At 40.6% G+C, this 21,278-nt stretch overlaps 1 protein-coding gene across 1 annotated transcript in view; it reads left to right on the top strand.

Annotated features, from left to right (window-relative positions):
* Positions 1-13,091: 13,091 nt before the first annotated feature.
* The window catches only part of Slc17a6 (solute carrier family 17 member 6), a 42,656-nt gene continuing 34,469 nt past the window's right edge, over positions 13,092-21,278 (top strand). Inside the window, exons 1-4 of the mRNA XM_036185131.1 lie at positions 13,092-13,696; positions 13,970-14,187; positions 16,903-17,155; positions 18,570-18,688. Coding sequence (XP_036041024.1) covers positions 14,102-14,187; positions 16,903-17,155; positions 18,570-18,688 — 458 coding nt within the window. The 5' untranslated portion in view covers positions 13,092-13,696; positions 13,970-14,101. The remainder of the gene's footprint in view (positions 13,697-13,969; positions 14,188-16,902; positions 17,156-18,569; positions 18,689-21,278) is intronic.

The raw sequence follows: 21,278 nt of genomic DNA on the forward strand, positions 1-21,278 counted from the left end.
TACATAGCCACATCCCTTACCATATCAGCACCACAGGAAAAGAGTGTGGCTAAGACAGACTCAAGGCCTTCTACCAGGACTTCTCTAGCTGACCTAGAAAGGCAAAGCACAAAACAAAACAGAAAAGACATGCAGACATGATGGTGGGTGGGATAGCATCCACCATAGAACAACTCTTCAAAATCCGCACAGCCTATGATCACACTGCATGGAGCAAGCAGACAAGGCTTTAGAATTCTGTATGTGATGCTCAAAGCTGACCAAGAACAAGGATCCCTGTCTGTATACGCTGTGGCAAACACTGTTACGGTTTTCCTAACTCTGGAAAAGTGAAGCATGGACTTTCTTCAGGGTTTACCCAATCAAAATAGTTTGTTTCATTATTAAATCTGAAAGGTTAAGCCTATGACCTTACAAACCATTTATCCTTGGACCTTACTAAAATAACAAGACAGAAGATTTTTTAAAATAATTTTTACTTTATGTTTTGCTTGTCGGTGTTTTGCCTATACACGTGTCTAAGTGCATGTCTGATGCTCTCCAGGGGCAGAAGAGAGGTGGGTCCTCTGTAACTAGTTACAGATGGTTGTGAGCCAACGTGTGGGTTGTCAATGGACTGTGGGTCCTCTTAAAGAGCAACAAGTGCTCTTGACCACTGAACCATCATCTCTCCAGCCCCAGTACATCAGTTTTTAACTGCAATATCTGGCTCTGTGTTTTTTTTTTTTTTTAATTAATAAGACTGTTTAGCAATTCGTCTCACATCTGGCTCCCTAACGTTTGTGGCACAAATTCACTTAAAAGCCGCTTGCCTGGGACTCAGACCCAAACTGCACATGACTGGATGAAAAAGCTGCCTGAAGCTTTACAAGGCCCCTGGCATAGGCCGCAGCTGCACATGATCAGAGTCTCCACCCCACACGGGCTGGAGTCTCTCTGGCTTCTCTCCTGGTGGGTGGTGGGCTCTCTCTCTTTGGACCCCCATCTGGATTGCTACCGTACCAGGTAAGCTGCCTTGAAACTCCCTTGGACTTCTACTCTTCTATGCAGTTGGCAGACTTGGTGAATCAATTAAGATAACTTAAAGGGAGGAATTAGTTAAAAGAGAAATTTTTTCTCACATTAAAAATTGGGAAACATTTTTACAATAGAGGGAATTTAGTCTCTGTTTGATAACACATTAGGCAGTCTGAAAAATGGAAAAATTAAATGAGAGGATAATTAATGTTGATGGGATTTACATAACATCAATTTTGAATATTATTTGTTTGATCATTTTTATTTTAGCATTAAAAAGGTTGGTTAATTTGAGTGCCGAGGCAAAAGTTTTAGAAGAACTTGTTACAACAAATTATAGAGAAATTCTAATCCAGACAGAAGAATTTAAAGGTGAACCTATCTCAGCAGTGAATTATATGGTTACAGAGAAATAAAATAGCCTGTTTTCAAACAACCAACCTTAATCTATCCGGTGACATTACAGGAACTGCCAAATGCTCAAGGCTATGGGTAAACAAACTGGACTCCAGTGGAAATGTTACATTTGAGGAGATTTAAAGAAGCTGTAGTCTCATATGGTATGTGTTTTCCATTTGTAAAGCAGATGTTAAACTCATGATCAACTTGTAATAGAATTATCCCTCAGGATTGGAAAGATTTGGTTACAGCAGTCCTAGAAGCTGGTCCACAGTGACAATGGAGAACCTGGTGGAAAGAGGTGGCTAAGACTATAGAACAACGATGTAGGGCTAGAGGTATGGAAATTTCCAAGGACAAACTTCTTGGAGAAGGCAATTATATTGATACACAATGACAATCTTTATATGATGACCACACCCTAATTCTATGCTGGATGGCAGCCATGAGAATACATGGGACAGAATTGAAGAAGCAAGGAAGAAAATTGAGTCATTTACAGAAGTTATACAGGGTCCAAAAGAAACCATTATGAATTTCTTACAAAGGCTATCTTTACAAGTAAATAGAATAATATCAAATTCAGAAGCTAGACAAATAATAATTGAATCTCTGGCTTTTGAGAATGCCAATGCAGCATGCAAAAGCATAATTAGGCCATTGAGAAAAGATCAGCACCCTTGGAGTAATGGATCTTTGATACAATTAATATTGAATCTCCTGACCATGATGTTATGTGGATAGGAAAGTTGATTTCAAGAGGTTTGAAGAAAAATAATAATGTCAGATGCTTTAATTGCAGTAAACAAGGCCACCTAAAAAGGGACTGTAAACAGAGAATTCCTAGAAACAATGTTTCTTCAAGGAACAATGGTAATAGAACATCCCTCCCTTCTGGATTATGCAGAAGGTGTGGTAAAGGTAAACATTGGACTAACAAATGTAGATCAACAAGGGACAGGCAAGGTAATCCTTTGCCTTTGCTGTTGGAAAACTCCCTGAAGGGCCTCTCATAGGCCCCCATGGCAAATTCAGTTCAGTTCTTTCCTGCCATAGTAGAAGAAACCCCATCTCAGAGCAATTAAATAACCTAATGCCTATTGTAAAAAAAAACCAAGGTGATAGAACAGCTCTAGCAGAGAGAACAAAAAATTCAGAAAAAAATAAAGCAAATTTTTGGCATACTTCTATAATGAACGAAGACCAAAATTAAAAATATGGATAAATGACGTTCTCATGGAGGGTCTCATAGACACAAGTGCAAATGTAACAAAAATTGCACCAGAATCTTTGTATCCAAATTGGCCTCTTCAGGAGGTAAATGTTTAGCTGTTAGGGATTGCAGCATTATCTAAAGTGAAACAGAATGCAAGATGGATCAAATGTATAGGACAGAGAGGAAAATTAAAGCCATAAGTGGCTAATATAGGTATGAATTTATGGGCCATGATCTATTACAACAACGGAATAACCAGATTAACAGTCCTCCAACCTCAGAAACAAACCATAAACTAACACATGTTTCTGAGAGAAATATCAGAAGATATTATAAACAACAGTCACCAGCCATCCAGATTATACAAGAACAGGGCACAACAGCTACTGATCTTTCAAAGACACCAACAGCTCTACCTTTAAAATGGTTAACAGACAAGCCTGTAAAGGTTCAGCAATCGCCTTAAACAACAGTAAAACTGCAGGCCTTGGAAGAGCTGGAGCAAGAGCAGTTAAATGCTCAGCATATTGAAGAATCAACCAGCCCTTAAATTCTCCTGTATTTGTTATTAAAAAGAAATCTGGTAAGTAGAGAATGCTAACAGACCTAAGAGCAATTAACAAGGTAATTCAGGCAATGAGCTCTCTACACTCTGGAATTCCTTTGCTTACTCTGTTACCTAAAGGATGGCCTCATAGTTATTAATTTAAAAGACTGTTTCTCCTCAATACCCTTACAAGAAAAAGATGAGAAAGATTTGCCTTCATAGTGCCTACTATAATAATTCTCAGCCTGTTAAGAGATATTGATGGAAGATTGCTTTAGATATCACTCTGTATAAATAAAATGCTGATTGGCCAGTAGCCAGGCAGGAAGTATAGGCAGGACAAACCGAGAAGAGAATTCTGGGAAGTGGAAGGCTGAGGCAGAGAGACACTACCAGCCACTGCCATGAGAAGATGTTAAGATACCTGTAAGCCACAAGCTATGTGGCAACTTATAGATGAATAGAAAAGGGTTGCTTTAAGATATAAGAACAGTTAGCAAGAAGCCTGACATGGCCATACAGTTTGTAAGCAATATGAGTCTCTGTGTGTTTACTTTATAAGTGGGCTACGGACTGCCAGGGTTCAGCGGGATCTAGAGAGAAACTCTCCAACTACAAATGGCGCCCAACGGTTTGAGTTTCCACCTAAAAGATTCTCACACAGGGAATGTTAAACAGCCCAATTCTGTGCTAATATTTTGTACAACAGCCATTGGAAGTAATACATAAATAATTTCATCAATCTATAATTTATCATTACATGGATAACATTTTAATAGCTGATTCAAATGTAGATACTTTAAAAATAATGTTTGAAGAAGTAAAGAAAATTTTGCCTTGTTGGATATTACAAATTGTTCCTGAAAAGATACAAAGAGGAGATTCTATTAATTACTTAGGATATAAAAATCTACAAAAAATTAGACCCCAAAAGTTACAAATTAAGAGAGATCAATTATGGACTCTTTTTGTTTGTTTGTTTGTTTGTTTGATTTTTTTTCCAGAGCTGAGGACTGAACCCAGGGCCTTGCACTTGCTAGGCAAGCGCTCTACCTCTGAGCTAAATCCTCAATCCCAATTTTGAAATCTTAGTGACTTTCAAAGATTATTCAGAGATATTTCCCATCTACAGACTGTTATTGGGGTAAAAAATAATGAACTGAGTAATTTGTTCAAAATCTTAGAAAGTGACAAGGACTTACATCATTCAAGAGAATTATCAGCTGAAGCTGAGAGAGAATTGGCCTTGGTGGAAAGGAAAATACAGGATGCACATGTGGATCATGTGGCTCCAAAGATTGATTGCATTTTGGTTATTTTACCCTCTAAGCATTCTCCTACTGTAATTTTAATACACAGGGAAGATATTATATTAGAATGGATATTTCTACCAAATAAACAGAGTAAAAAATTGAAAACTTATGTAGAAAATATCTCTGAGTTGATTTTAAAAGGAAAATTGAGGCTTTGTCAACTAGCAGGAATACACCCAGCAGAAATTGTTGTACCTTTAACTAAGGTACATGGAAAAATTATGGGCAGAAAGTGAACCTTGGCAAAGAGCTTACACTAATTTTTGGGGAGAGATTAACAGGAAATATCTCAAAAGCAATAGAATTGATCTTATGAAGAGAATTGATTGGATTTTGCCTCAAATTGTACAGGAACACCCACATCTAGAGCTTGTACATTTTATACAGATGAAAACAAACAAGGAAAGGCAGGTTACAAATCACAAAATTTAAGTAAAGTGGTTCAAAGTCCTTACAAAGTCCTTCAAAAATCAGACCTGTATGCTATGCTGTTGGTATTAATGGATTTTTCAGAACCTCTCAACATAGTTACTGACTTTCAGTATGCTGAAAGAGTGGTATTACATATAGGACTATAGAATTTATTCCTGATGAGTCAGAGTTAACTTCACCAATTATTCAGTTACAAGATATAATCAGAAATAGGAAGCATCCCTTATATATAACTCACATCTGATCCCATATGGGTCTGCTAGTCCTCTAGCATGAGATTGATAAACTATTGATAGGAAACATGCTGGAGGCCTCAGAATTTCATAAAAAAAAAATCATGTCAATAGTAAGTTTAAAAAGGGATTTTTCCATAACCTGGCAACAAGCCAAGGAAATTGTAAGGAAATGTCCTACTTTTTCTTTTTACAGTCAGATTCTATTACCAGTAGGATGTAACCCAAGGACTATTCAGAGGAATGAAATCTGACAGATGGATGTGTTTTACTTTGCAGAATTTGGAAAACTGAAATATGTACACCATACCATTGATACTTATTCAGGATTTCAATGGGCAACTGCTTTGAGTTCTGAAAAGGCTGATTCTGTAACCACACATTTGATAGAAGTTAAGGCCATCATGGGTATACCTGCACAAATTAAAACTGACATTGCTCGAGCACATGTCTCTGGTAAAATGAAACAGTTTTTTGCTTATTACAATATAAAGCATATTACAGGTATACCATATAATCCTACAGGCCAAGCAATTATAGAAAGGTCAAATAGAACTCTAAGTACACATACACAAGCACACATAAATATACACATATGCACATACACATAAAAATACAAGCACACACAGAGACACACACACAGAGAAGCAAAGCATATGCATACCTGTACACAAATACAGACACAAGCATACACACATATGTACATCCATATGCATATACATATACACACAAATACACACACACACACACACACACACACACACACACACTGTCTTCTACACAAGGTGTCTGTAGTTTGGTTCAAGTTAATAATAAAAACTACCCATTGTAATAATTTATCGGGATGCACTACAAATAAAGAAAATCTAACTCAAATAGGCTAAAATATTAATTAAAAGAAACTCTTTGGCTCTGTCCAGTTAAAGATAGCATTTCAGCATTTCAGCACGGCTTGATCAGCCCTCTGCCTCCCTCTGCTTCTTCATCACAAATGCTCGACAGGACTGTCACTGCCTACTGAAATTATTCTAGTGCATTGCCAGTTACTGCAGTCTCTAAAGCAGATGCTATGCCAGTGATGGCACACCTTATTTATAACAACCTATTGGTGCACGTGTTTATTTTTCTAGGGAAAATTGTGCATGAAATGTTAGCATTCCTGGAAACCTGTTCAACTATCACTTTCCAGTTATTTCACATTTTTAACATAATTCTTTATTGATTCTTTGGTAATATCACAGTATGCACCTCTATCCCACTCACCTCTCAATCCCTCCATATCCACCCTTCACCCCTGCAGTGTCGCCCCTTAAAAGAAATCTCCACAAAATTTTCAAAACAAAACAAAGCAAGAAACCCACCTCACTCTCCCATCTTCCTGCCTCTCCAACACCTCTTCATTTGTCCTAGTGGCAATAGAGCCTGAGGTGTGGCACACACTACACCCTTTTGTTCAATCAGCCCCATTGCCAAATGTTCATTGAAGTGAGTCATTTGTCTGGACCAATCAAAGTAATCTTTTTTAATGCCACTACAGTGCAGCAGCTAGAGAAACACCACCACCAATCTAGAGACCTTGTTTTCTCTAGTTATGGTTAGAAAATACTTGCAGCCTGGTTACATTGTCTGTTCAATTAAAAAACAAAAAACAAAAAACCTATGTATTTCGATCTTTGGTTTGGGAAACATTACTGTAATTATTCTGAAAGTGGGAAAGACCTCCACCCTCTGCTTTTGGTGATATATTCATTTATTTATTTTGTTTTCTTGAATTTTTTGAGAATTTCATACATGAGTACTATGTTTACATCACTTACACCCTTCTCTCTCTTCCTTTGAGTTCCTTCTGTATCCCCTCAACTCCCTCTCAATTTTATGACCTCTTTAATTAGTGGTGTATGTGGTGTGTGTATGTGTGTGTAAACTGAATAGTTTACTGATGTTCATATGTACATATGTTTAGGGTTGGCCACTTGAGTTTGTATAACCTATCAAGGCTCATCATGAAGAAGACTTTCTCTCTATCTCTTAGCAGCCATTGATTACTTATAATTCTTCATCTAAAGTGAGGCCCTGATTGGTTTACCCATCCACAATTGCACATCAGCTGGTATCCGGATTGCTCAGGTCTTGGTTGGACAGCCATATTGTTAAGATTTCACAGATGCAACTTTCCCTGTCATATAAAGAAGACACTACCTCACAAAAGACACCTTTGTCCTCTGACTTTTACCAATTTGCTGCCGCCAGTTTCCACAATGTTGCTTGAGACTTGGGTGTAGGGGGTGTACTGTAGATGCATCAATTGGCACTCAGTAGTCATTTGTTATAGTACAAATAATGTAGAAGATAGAGTGAAATTATAAAATCTCTGGATGCTGACTGACAGGTGGGAGATTTCAGTAATGTTGGATAACTTCTTTCAGGGAAGGTAGTACAAGTCAGTATGTGATGGCAAGAGAGAGAGAGAGAGAGAGAGAGAGAGAGAGAGAGAGAGAGAGAGAGAGACTCAATAGCCCAGGACAGAAAAAGAATGAGATCATTACAGAGTCCAAAGGGAGAGAAAGACACACCCTAATACCAGCACATCTTCTTTGTAATTGAATCTTTTTAATCATCTGTGAAACACCAGAGCGCCAAGCACGATGGCATACTCTTTTAACCCCAGGCCTCAGTAGACAGAAGCAGGTGGATTTCTGTGAGTTCAAATCCAGCCTGGTCTACATACTGAGTTCCTGGCCAGTCAAGGCTACACAGTGTGACCTTATCTAAAAAATAAAAAAAGAAAGGAAAGAAAAGAGAAAAAGAAAGAAGGAAGGTCAAGAAAGGAATATCATAAGCCATGATAAACCCTGCCTTGGTTTCTTTAATAATAGGATTTTATTTATTTATATTGTTTGTACCTCTTTTTTTACTTTCCACAAGTCAATCCTTATGTGATCATAACTTTCCCTCTAAGGAAATACTTTGTAGGGGTTCAAAGAGACTAATGATTTCAAACTTCTTTTAGAATGTGTCAGCAGACTCTGGAGAATGGTGACTGAGGAATTCAAACTTGGAAGCTATTTCCTGGCATGGAACATAATTGCTATTCTTATTATGTCCGCTAGTGGTTGCTGTTTGCTTTAAAACATGCTATTCCAGGCCCAGGGGCATAGTCTGAAGTATGTTAATTTTCTCTTGAGAGTAGGAAGAATAAGATATCTAATTCTTTTTAATGATAAATGCAGATTTGGGTCACACAAAAGGGTTTGTTTTACATGTGATTTTATGCATACATTTTTCATGATTAAAATATATAGCTGGGTGGTGGTGGTACACACCTTTAATCCCAGCACTCAGGAAGCAGAGGCAGGTGGATCTCTGTGAGTCTGAGGCCAGCCTGGGCTACAGAGTGAGTTCCAGGAAAGGTGCAAAGCTACACAGAGGAACCCTGTCTGGAAAAACCAAAAAGAAAAACAAACAGATATAGATATAGATATAGATATAGATATAGAGAGAGCTAAGGCAAGAATACATATTCTTAGAGATTTATTTTTACTTATATGTATGTACTTATGCCTGTGTGTATATATTCAAGTGAATGCAGATGCCTGCAGGGCCAGAAGATGGTGTCAGATACCCTAGAACTGGATTTACAGGTGGTTGGTTGTAAGTTGTCTAATGTAAGTGCTGGAAATGGAATTCTGGTCCTCTGGAAAAACAGCAAGAGGTCCACTGAGCCATCTCCCCAGCCCCAGGAACGTATATTTATTTAACATTTCCTGTTTATATATTTTTACTTAGATGACAGAGAAAATGAAAGAGATATTATATTAGGCCACTGAACACAGTAGCATAGTTGTGCTCTGCACATGGAACGCAAAATGAATTATTTCTTCTGTTTCTGTCACTCAAGAAATTGTATAATGATAATTTATTGTAAAAGTCTCTGAGGATAACACTGCAAAGCAAAATTAAATAAAGCTGAACTAAAAACTGTCCATTTAAAAGCCCTTGATAAGGAAAGAGTCAAGCTGAATCCTGGATCTTACTTAGCCTAAACCTGAACGATGTGTGGGGTTATTACAGTGAACATTTACTTAAGCATCCAGAGGCAAATAAAGCCCCACTATTAGAAAGCATTGAAATGTATTTCTCTCTTTGAGAATATGCACTTTATGCTTTTCTCTCTGAACTCATGAGTTTACTGTGACTAAGCAAAGGGTGAAGCCAAAGTAAGGGTAAATGTCTACAACACACAAAATGTTTCCCTTGAGATACTTGGGAGAACTGATCATTTTGCCTTGTGATAACAACACCTCAGGCATGATTTATATATGACTCTCAATATGATGCCAAACATGACACCTATAATATTTACACATATATATTGCTACACATGTAAATGTGTATATAGTGATATGGGAGGAAACACAGCTTACAAGAGAATAATAATTTAATCTATTGTGCAGTCAAATTTTAAGCCATCCCCCTGTGTAAGATTAGCTGGCATTTCTAAACCTTAGTACAGTGAAATTTCCTTTTTGTTCAAGTGAGAGATTCTCAAACAATCAACTTGTCTGTAGCAGAAATTTAGTAATCAGTTTGACATTGCAAACACATTGCCCACAAGAAGACTCTACACTTTTAGTTGTAAATTTAATTTTAACAGATACTAACAAAGAAAAGCATAAGAAAGAAAAGAAAAGAGGAAGCAGTAGTGTAAATTACATAATTAAGGGATCCAATTGTTTTTAATGTGTTAATATATCCTTCCACCAGAGGGCAACATTTACAAGACAGTTAAATAATCCTTCCAAGTATTTCCTCACATCAACAAATGTAAACCTGCCTCATTATGTAAATATCAAAGTATCCATGCATACCGTTATTTGAACAATCACATATGAATTGCCTATCAAGTCATGGACAAGAAGCAAATCTATATAAGAAAATAGAATTTTCAAAAAGAAACCTGCTTTTAAGAAAGGACTTTTGTTTTTGCTACCCTCTCCTTATTTTATTATTAACATTAAACTTAAATATTGAAACACCTTAGTACTGGGGGAAATAAAAGAATTCCCATCAATGAAAAATAGAAACTATGTGATTTTTGCAAAAGGAAGACATGATAGAGATAACCTACTGTAAACCTTTCTTTGTACCAATGAGGAAATGGAAATTTATTCATGTAAAGTCATTGAGCCTCTTATGACATCAATACAATATAAGCCAACCCCAAACCATCTGCTCTCAGCTGCACCCTCCAGGCTGCCTGTGTTCAAAGTGTGATCTGGAGAGAGATGTGTCCTGGAAATTTGGTAAGCTTGCCTCATCTGGGGCTCCACTCAGACCTCTTGAATGATTTCTCTATTTTAACAGACCTCTGACTATGGTGAAGTATCTCAACCCCTTCTGTTTCCTCATCCTCATTACCAGGTACACAGTTTACTGCAATGTATAGACATCATAATTCTCCTCTAGAAAATAGAAATAGAAACCAGCTCAGTTCAGAGAATTGCCAGGGATGAATGAGGTCACCTGAGTGTGAATCATTCATAAACTGCAATCTGTTATGCATATGAGTTATGTGAATGAAAGGAAAGGGTGCTTGCTCTCAGAAGGAAAGAATGGTGGAATAGAGGAGATGGTTAAAATTAGATAGACTATTTATTTACAGGGAAAAGGAGAGTGCCCATAGAAATGAAGGCTTTTAAAACTATATATAAGTCATATTCATAAGTATTACCAGATAATTGCCCAAAGATGAATCTAATGCATTCACTAGGGCCCAAGGAGTTCATGGTCATTGTTTGGGGTTTTAGAGCATATAAAGAAGGCTGAAGAAAATCTATGGGGTTGGTATATAGATGTGCTGTGGTGGGACCAGCTACTCATGTGAGCAGAGCCTGAGGATGCCACTCCAGTCTCTGGAGACCGAGCAGCAATTCTCATAATTTTTTGTGTTCACTATATTTTGTCTTGTCACTGCTGGGAATCTTTTCCAAGTATCACCAGTTCTCTTTGTACAACCTCACTGGCTACTGGGCTGTCATCATTTTCTAGTTTTAAATGTCTTTTAAACTATTAAGACAGACAAGGGTGCCTTGCCTCCTGAAATGCTTCCTGTACATCTTTACACAGAGATTGGTTTTTTTTATTGTATCTAATTTTATCTTTAATTATTTCTAAAGACATTTATGTGTATCTGCCATGTGGCTTGTGAAATAGTGCAAGGGATGTTTCCAGGCATAGTGCAATTGTCGGCTTTCAACAAATGTTTTTAGAATGAGTAAATCAATATTAGCTCTTATTTCAATTCAGACACTCAGACTGTTGCTGGGAAAACCTAGGCAGTATTTCTCAATGCCAATGAATGCAATTATTTATTCTAGAAGCAATATCTTCATTCCAGAGTACTATTGCTTGGAATAAATATGAATGATGCAGCCATCTTGATTTTTGGTAGTTTTGACTTCTAGTCAACTGGGATGAAACTTAAGAAGAAATGCTAAAGAGAATAATATTTGCATCATCATTATCTCAGCCTCACAGATATTTAATGTAACTTCAATTTTTACAGATACTTCCAAAATGAAAAAATCATGGATATTCCTAAATCAGTAGCTAAAGATTTGTGAAACCTGTATTCTGAATATGACTGTGTGATACAAGTCCTGAGGGGCATGAAATTTTGTTTGTGATGAGACAATTTGATAGGTTTTTTCCTTTATATCCATTTTTTGAAGATGAATGACTTCACAGATTTTTAAAACATATATTTAACATAACATATAATACATTTACATAATGCTTATGTACCAAAATAGCAGAAATATGCTACTGGTATCCTTTTTCAACCATACTTCCTAATGTAATATAATTTTACCAGCACTGGATTTAACAACTGCATAAGTGTTTTAGCTATTTGTGATTTCTTTTTCCATCTCTATCTTTGGGAAATACATTTTCCACATACCATTTGAAATAGAGAATGTTCTTATGTGATTCTGCATGTACAACTATACCTCTGGGATGTAGTCCAATAGTCCCTATATAAAACCCAACACCCCTGTTGGTTTAAATACCATCCAAGGTTTGACCTTGGGGATGTAGCTCAAGGCCAGTCTGTTTCATAAGCACTTGCCTGACCTGCATTTAAGAGGACTATAACCCATGTGAAAAGCATGAATAATTCACATTAATTCATTACTATTTAATTGTTTTGCTTAATGAAATAAGCTCACTGGTGATATACATATGCAACCAAATGGAAAAGTTTGTGTGACCATCTCCCAAAACAAACATCAATAGCAAAAAAAAAAAAAAAAAAAAAAAAAAAAAAAAAACCATAAAACAAAAAAACAAAAAAAACCTCCCCCTTGGGAGAAGATGTCATAAAGCAGAAAAAAAAAAAAAAGATTTCAATGGGGTGTAAGTATAGTGAAGTAAATTTTAAAACATTATCAATTACTATTTGCTGACAAGTATAGGCATAAATTTATTTTTTACCTGTATGGAGATAATTCAGTAGTGTGCTGTGTATTAGTTAATTTAAAACAGCTTAGAATTCTGAAGAGTTCATATTAAACTGCCTGTCCTTGACTGAACAGAGTGCTCTAAGATTACAGCTTCCATTTTCCTTCTTCTTATCCTCCTCCTCTCTCCCAACTCTGCTTGGTCTCCATCCATTCCTTTCTCTCTACATCCTTTCTTGTTTGCCTTAGGGGTTGAATCAAACACACAAGCAATATTATTATGCACCCCATAAACATATGCTTTATATCCGAGGGAGACCAGGTGTTCACCTGGATACCACACACCTAAGTAGAAGATTCTGCAGTGTTGATCCCCCACCATGCTGTCAGAGCTGGTGTGGAGGAGCTGGCCAAGCAGAGTAACTTGTCAGTGACTAATAAAGCCCTCCTCCTTTCTTGCATAGCCAAATGCAGCCTTCCTCCTGAGAACTCTGCAGACGGTGACATCTCCCCACTTGGTTTCCATAGCATCGGTGCCTGAAGAGCCCTAGAAAGACCCTCGGTCAGGGCAATCCGCCCAGCTCCCCTAGGAAGTTGGCGAGCAGGCTAGCCAAAAGCAGCAGTCTGGGTTCCTGAACTTCCTCTGTCCGTGGTGCTGAAATGCTCAGCGGCGACACGCGCACCGACGGGCGCGGTCAGCTTTTTTGGAAAGTCTCCCCTGATGCTGCCTAAATCACAGCTGTGTGTCTGTTATTCACTCACGTTCGCAAAAAAGCAGCTAATCTCAGTCTTAATTCGATTCTGCCACTCTGCCGCAGAGCACAGTTACGCCGGCGCGATGGGAGGAGACGACGCTAAGGCAGGAAGCTAACAGCAGCATCGCTCACCTGAGGCCTGGGATGCTCCCAGGGGTTCTAAGAGCTATGAGCTCTGATCAGCAAAGTCACCATTTTAGACAGTAGAATTCTTTTGCTTTTTCTCTAATACAAGGGTTCGATGACGTTTCTGGCCCCTCTGATTAAAAGCCAGCGGATTCGATAGCAATAAGCCTTCAAAACCTGGAATTTACGTTGTTTTCGGTGAGTTGACTTCCAGAACAGGGACTCGTCAGCACCCGCCCAAATACCACGGCACTGCGCGCGCCCTCGGCCACCGGATCCTCCCCTTCCAATGAGACTTTGTGACTCTGTGTACCAATTCTCCTATTAGGAAACCCGTGGGCTGCATGCAGCTATTCTGTTGTACTCCTCACCTCTCTCTCTCTCTCTCTCTCTCTCTCTCTCTCTCTCTCTCTCTCTCTTGCTCTCTCTCTCTCTCTCTCTCTTGCTCTCTCTCCTCTCTCCAACTCACAGCCTTGCGGGGAAAGCTCACCTCTGTTTGCTGAGAAGAAAAAGCCCTACCTTAACCGACTAAGACTATGCGCAGAACTCGCCTTTAACATCACAATTTAAATCTGGCAAGGTTGGACACCAGTCTTTACAAGAATGGAGTCGGTAAAACAAAGGATTTTGGCCCCGGGGAAAGAGGGGATAAAGAATTTTGCTGGAAAATCCCTCGGCCAGATCTACAGGTAAGAGAAAGCAACCCCATGCTCACCTGGGCCTCACTATGACAGAATCTGCAAAGCCATTTCTGTAAAGCTTGGTTATTTAGAGAGATTGTAACATGGTGGGAAATTCTTTTTGTTGCTCATTGCTGAATCAAGGCTCCACTGGAAACCTGCTTATGAATGCAGGAATGTGCCACTAAATGAACCTGCCTTGTGTGTGTGTGTGTGTGTGTGTGTGTGTGTGTGTGTGTGTGTTGTGTGAAAGAGAGAGAGAGAGAGAGAGAGAGAGAGAGAGATTGATTTTGTTTCATTACCTGAGGATTCTTATGTCTTCCAATCTAGCTCTTAATCCTCCTTTACAATCCTGAAATGTTCATTCAGCACCTGTTCAGAATACCTGCCATTTTTGCTTTTTTGCTCATAAATTCCACAAATTAAATTCCTTTGACCCAGACAGGTGAATAACAAAAGCTAAACTCCTTTAAAAAATAAATATCAAGGACTAATGACAAAAATACAAAAAGAAATCTAGATCTCAGCTGCAAAAACATAGTGAAGACTCTCTCATGGGAAATTCTGCGTTGAATGAAACAGGATCAAAATATATCAATAGTTGATCATTGATTGATGTTTCTGTCTTGTATCTAAAATGCTGTGCATGCAATTTTATTTGTTTGCTACATATTTTTAGGAATCTGTCTCTTGTGTAGGAAATGTCACAGTAATTTAAAAACAAACAGAATCATAAACTGCAAAATTATTTTGAAAGTAATAGAAAAATGTTTAAATGCCATTCTTTATGTAATCTACACTAAGCATACTGTAGTTTACATGAATTCAGGTCCTTCCAAATGTGTTATATCTTCTATGAATACTATTTTTGTTAATGATATCAGCAAATAAACAAGACAGCAGGCAGACACAGTAGGAAAATGGATTTTGAAAAGCATTTATTTTCACATTTGGAAACTGAAGCCTTGGTCAACCATGAGAATTGTAACCAAGATAACCAGTGTACATCTCTATTTGTCGAGTGGCTTGGTTCTGGTGGGCTTTGGTAGACACCATCACGTACCTCTGCGGCAGTAGATGCCGCAAGCACCCTGCAGTCCTGCAGCTGTTCAAAGACCGGTTGTGAGGTGGGAAATTCAGGTGCAGAGCTCAACTTTGCAAATGTTGGTGTAATAAACCAAGGCTGAAATGACCAAATCCCTTAAATGTCTTCCTTGCAGAAAGAAATTCAGTGTTTCTGGTACTTGGGTTGCACATCTATGATAAACACTCACAAAGCCTAGCCACAGACACCTTAGGACCAGTTTTGCAGTGGAATTGGACAAAATTTGTAAGATAGCTTCAAGTTTCTTGGCAGCCATATTCCAAGCTATACAGGCCAGGAATGAATTGATGTTAAAATTCCACAGGCTTCGTGTGTGTGTGTGTGTGTGTGTGTGTGTGTGTGTGTGTGTGTGTGTGTGTAGGTAGGTAATGGTGTGCCATTTAATGGTGGATACGGGATTAAAAGTAACTAAAAGATGAATTGAGAAAACGTTTGCCAATTGTAAGTGAGGACACTGTTTAAATATCAAAAACACTAGTTTCAGTGAGAAATAGCTATTACTTTGTACCCTATTCTTTTATAAAGACAGACATTTTATGGATGTGGTAGGTCTGAGAACAGCACCCCCACCCCACTCCCCACCCTTACCTCTCCACCTCCCCATAAGGCTGTCCTAGCCTTCCACTTCTCTTCCTTCCTCACTTCTTCAAGGATCAGAACTGATTGAGAAGAGTCAAATTTTATGAAATAAAACAAGATTTCCTTTTAGTGGTACAGAAGTCGGTGTGGGCGCCCCTTGGTAAATCCGGGAATCTCATTTTCTGCATCTGGAAATGGGCCCGTAATATTTTTCAGTGTGTTGTAACGGAGATAGTAATGACGCAAGATTGTGAATGATTAATTATTCATGTTGTAGGAAGGAAGCTGGGGTGTCGCGCATATGCTGCAGAGGCCTTTGTTTTTGACTGGAGTAAAGAGAAGAGAAAGGGAGGGCACACACACACACACACACACACACACACACAGACAGAGAGAGAGAGAGAGAGAGAGAGAGAGAGAGAGAGAGAGAGAGAGAGAGTAAAGGGGAGGGAGTGGTGAAATGATAACCAAGGTAGAGAATTGGGAAGTGTTTGACAGGGTACTAGCATCCTACCCTGGGTCAGTCCAGTGAAGGGAAGGATGGAGGAGGTAGTCCTCAAGCAGCTGCATCTGAATAGAGTTGCCTCTGGTCCTATCAAGCCCCTGAGTTGTTGGAAAGGACCCGCAGAATTCTGGATTAAAACACCAAAGAGCCCCGACAGCGTCCTGCGGAAGGTATTCCTTTCCCAGCTTGCTCCCTTTCACTCTGATGACCTCCAAACTTAGGTCTAGGGGGCCTCTATATGAATGGAGACACAGAAAGGTGATAGAACTGGGGTTCACTGAGTTAGGCCTGAGGGTTTTAAGGTGTAGGTGTTGCTGCCCAGGGAGGAGGGAGGAAGGGGGCGTAGAATTTCGCAGAACTGAAGAGATCTGAAGCTCTATATTGCCCGCATTCTAGGAAAGAGGTCAGAGCCCAACTCCCCAGCTCCTGAGGGTTGAGGAAATCGAATGCTGAAGCTTAGAACACCTTTGTCCCCTATACTATCTGGGGGAGATGCCTAACCATAGGCCTCCTTGCTTCTTAATCTGACGTGCAGGGTGCTGGAGAAGAAGCAAGACACCCGGGAGACCATCGAGCTGACAGAAGATGGCAAACCCCTGGAGGTGCCTGAGAAGAAGGCTCCTCTGTGCGACTGCACCTGCTTCGGCCTGCCGCGCCGCTACATCATAGCCATCATGAGTGGCCTCGGCTTCTGCATCTCCTTTGGCATCCGCTGCAACCTGGGTGTGGCTATCGTGGACATGGTCAACAACAGCACCATCCACCGCGGAGGCAAAGTTATTAAGGAGGTGGGCATTGCCCAAGCCCTAGAGGCGGCTCCCTTCGTTGGGCACTCGCCTGTCTAAGATTGTTTTCCCCACTAAAAGCGGAAGGTTTGCATACTGTCTAAACCTTCCCTCCGTCCCGCCATTCTAGAAAGGACCACAGGAGTGCTATTATCTCCCTTTTACACTCTGATCCCGGCCTTTCCTCCCTTACTTGCAAGGCGTAAAATAATGTCTAGCTCACTAGATTTTGTATAAAGAATGACCAGCTGAGAGCTAGCAATGTCTGCTAAATCTAAAAAGAAACATTTTTCTTTTACTGGAAAGTTTAACATTACAGAGTTCCCCTGGCGTCATTCAGATCACCCTCCTCCTCGAAAAGAAAAAAAAAAAAAGCATAAATAGTTATCAAACTAAAACAAACAGTAAGTCAAATCAGCATTTGTATATCAGGTTTGACTAACAGGCCTTTGGGAAGGCGCAGGACTCCCACAGAGAGATAAGCTGCTGGGCACCAGAACCTCACTAGAGTGCACGCTGAGGTAACCTTAAAGTGTGTATTCCACAGTGATGCCTGAGGGCGAGGATGAGCTGAAGGTCACAGAAATCTTCCAGGGAAAAGCAGAATAAAGCTGCTTGGTTTGGTCGCAGAACTTGGAAACACTCTGAGGAGCCGAATTAGAGTCCTTGGGTCCCCTGGAACCCAGGATACCCAGAAAATTTTCATTGCAACAAAGGAAAATGGCATTCCCAGTTTCCCGGGCAAGGCAAAAGCTTGAACTTTTGCAGTAACTTGCGGATATTTGGCTCGAGTTTCTTAAGAGGCTCATCTTGTGCTATGGACCAGTGTGGTCTAGGCGGAGTCAGGATTTGACATTCACACTGCTCTGAAACAGAACCTTAAGCAGTGCGCTCATCACCACCACATAACATCTCCAAACTCCCTGTCCAACCCTTGTCCTGCTCACCCAGATTTGGTGGGCGGGGGAACCTTTCCAACCCCTTCTACCTTCTTTCCCTTGCGTGAGTCATGAGGGTTGCATTACATTCTGGGAGGCACTCCACTACTGCATTCTTACTGGCTGGCAACAGCCCAAAGGACCTTAACCAATATTCTTTTCCGGAGAGTCCTACTGTCTTAGGGCCTAAGATTCCTCCACCAATTGAGGAGGTCCCAGGTTCACTGACAGCAGTTCAGTCCGCAAGGAAGCCTGGGAGCCAGTACTTCATTGTGAATCACTACACCTTTTTAATTGCTCTTGTCAGAAGCAATTTTGTTACAAAACGAAAATTAAGCCCCTGACCTAAGTATCGCAGAAAATGCCCTACATGTTTAAAGGTTCATGGCTCACAAACCACCGTAAGGGAATTTTGTGCACTGACTCTGCCTTGCCCCCCTGACCTATTGTTTCTTTGTGGTTTTCCTCTGTTCCTACAGAAAGCCAAATTCAACTGGGACCCTGAAACCGTGGGGATGATTCACGGCTCATTCTTCTGGGGGTACATCATCACCCAGATTCCGGGTGGATATATCGCATCGCGGCTGGCTGCCAACCGGTAATGCTGTGGGAGTCTGTGGTTGGGTCTCCCTGCTCGTGTTAGCGCGGGTTCTAGACCTCTCGAGGGAATTTGGAAACTCCCCCGGGGCGTCTCCTAGTGGCTGGACGTGCCCTCCAGAGCTGAAAGGGCTCAGGTTCTTCTTTACTTTCGTACCAGAGTAGACCACTCTAGGCCACTAAACAGGCTTGTTAGAGAAGCGGCCCCAGTGCCTTAGAGTAGGGTGCACGCGTGTGGGGGGGGGGGGGGGGAGGATGGGGGTGGTGTGGTGTTTGTGTTGGATACTGCAAAAATGAGGCAGTGCTGTAAGGTGCATATGTGGGGGAGGAGGGGAGTGCCCAGATAGCTGACCCTGGGGTGCGGACCTCCTGCCGGGCGCGTGAAAGGCTAGCCCCTGACCCAGCCCACAGGGTGTTGTGAGCCGGAAGGATTTGTTTCTATGGAGGCAAGCGGGATCTAGGGCTCTCGAGTGCGATTCCACCTGTTAATGAGCTTTGTGCTTAGGGGCGGGAGTGAGCTGAGCAGCTCAGCTGTGTCCCGCGGCCTCCGGCCTTCAAGCCTGCAGCGGTGGCGGGAGCCGAGGTCCTAGTGCCAGCTTTCAGGGAGCACTCCTCCTCCAAGATCCACCTACAGAGACACCCGCAGCGTAAAGACATGTGGGTGGAGATACCAAGGAGCAGGGCAGGGCTACCGGAGGTCGAGAGATATTTCTGCTTGCTTTACTGAGTGTATTTGAATGAAAAATAAAACCAACAAAACTAAACCTCCTTCTTTGGGTCTGAACCCAGGCTAAGCACTGTTTCCCACCGGGCTCTGCGGCTTGCAGATCCCAAGTAAAGATTTGGGGCCTTTCTTCAGAACTCTGGCGTGGAACATCTCCCCTCCTCCCCGACCCCAGTAAATGTTTGGGAACTAGAAAGTGACCCGCACTTGCAAGTCAGTTTCTGGGCTTCTCTCTATCCTGTCTTCTCCCCAGCGCTCACCTGCATCTCCCGGCCCCATCCCCGTGCTTAGCCTCCAATCCAGCCGGAAGAGGCTGACGAGTCTCCAGGCCTCTAGTAGAATTCTTGGCATTTTATTTTAGGCGTTTGGATCGTAAAGTGAAGATTTCAGGGCGGCTTATTAAAATGCCAAAGGGAGAGCGCAATAGATTAGTTAGAATGTCTTTTGAATATCATCTACAAGGGGTGAGGTCAGCCAGCACTCCGCCCCAAAGGTGGCTTTCTTTCGGTAAAATGAAACAAGATTAAAAGATTAGCTGTGTAAAAATCCCAGTTTTATGGACTTGATACGGGAAAATTTAGTATTAAGAAGAAATTTTTAAAGAAAATATTAAGTTCGTTGACGCTTAGTAATTAAGAGCACCAGCAACATTCTGGATTTTCCCAAATCTCTAATAAATGGTTTCTTAATTTCCCCCCAAATTATTGCTTTAAAGGATATATTTTCCGGAAAGATACTCTAAACATGTACATATGAAATATTTTAAACCAGGAAAAAATCAACAGGGAATTCACGAACAAATGACTAAACAAATAATTCCAAATGATATCGAAAATCTCAACTCGATGTCATAATTACCATAGCCTTGCCTTTAAGAGTTGTGATGGATGGTCTGAGTTCTCCGCTTGCCAAAAGGAAAGGACTAACATGCTCCTGCCAGGAACTAGCACCAAGGATTCCAGTCTTCCCCCTTTGTGAGAGCAGAAAGACAGGTTTTCCCGCTTTCTTTTTCTTTTTCTTTTTTTAAAGCATACTTATTGCTTAAAATGACGAGCCGCTGACTAGGTAGCTGGGATGCTTTCCTCAAAGGAAAAACTTCGAAGCTTTAGAAGTCTAATTTGGGTCGAATTCTTGTTACCTTTAGACGTATTTTCAAAAGGGAGACCCTCAATACCTCCAAACATGATATTTTAACCCCTACCAGCCTGAAAAAAGTTGATAAATGTAGTCAAGTAACATGAAGACACAGATTTAGAGAAACCCGCATCCCAGAGTTTCGACACATTCCCTTCAGTTTTAATAGCGAAACAAACCTAAGCCTGGTAAGCTTCCTGTGAAAACAGGTCAAAGTGCATGGACATTTTTTTTTTTTCTGCTGATAAAAGCCTTACTTGCTCAATAAGAGAAAGCAAAAACCTGTCTTAAGAGATGACCAAAATCATAAATAATGCAGCCACCCACATGCGTCTGTTTTAAATATGTTTTGAATGTTCAGCTGGCGTTAGAAACTGTAAGGAGGATTTTTGTCCCAGAAGGCTTTCTCCACGCGAATACATGAGACTCTTGTAGAATTGATTGGGGAAAATGAATATCTCCTGTTATTTTCTTTTTCCAGAAATAGCAAAACACCACGGGGCAGGTCTCCGTGCCTAGAGACTTGACAGCCTGTTCATTCACACTGCTCCTCCTAGTAGGCTGAGATTCCCTTGGGGCACCCCAGCAGCCTCTTTTCCTTTTTGAGGCAGAGAGGCTCTTTGGAATGTGTTTGCTGTTGCTGTTGGGGGGAAGGAGGTGTGTGGAGACAGCTCCTGGGGGTGGAAGGGGGTTGGGAGGTGGAGAAGGGCTCCTAACTATGCTCTCTGCTCAA

The sequence above is a fragment of the Onychomys torridus genome, chromosome 1, assembly GCF_903995425.1.
Source record: "Onychomys torridus chromosome 1, mOncTor1.1, whole genome shotgun sequence".
NCBI lineage: Eukaryota > Metazoa > Chordata > Mammalia > Rodentia > Cricetidae > Onychomys > Onychomys torridus.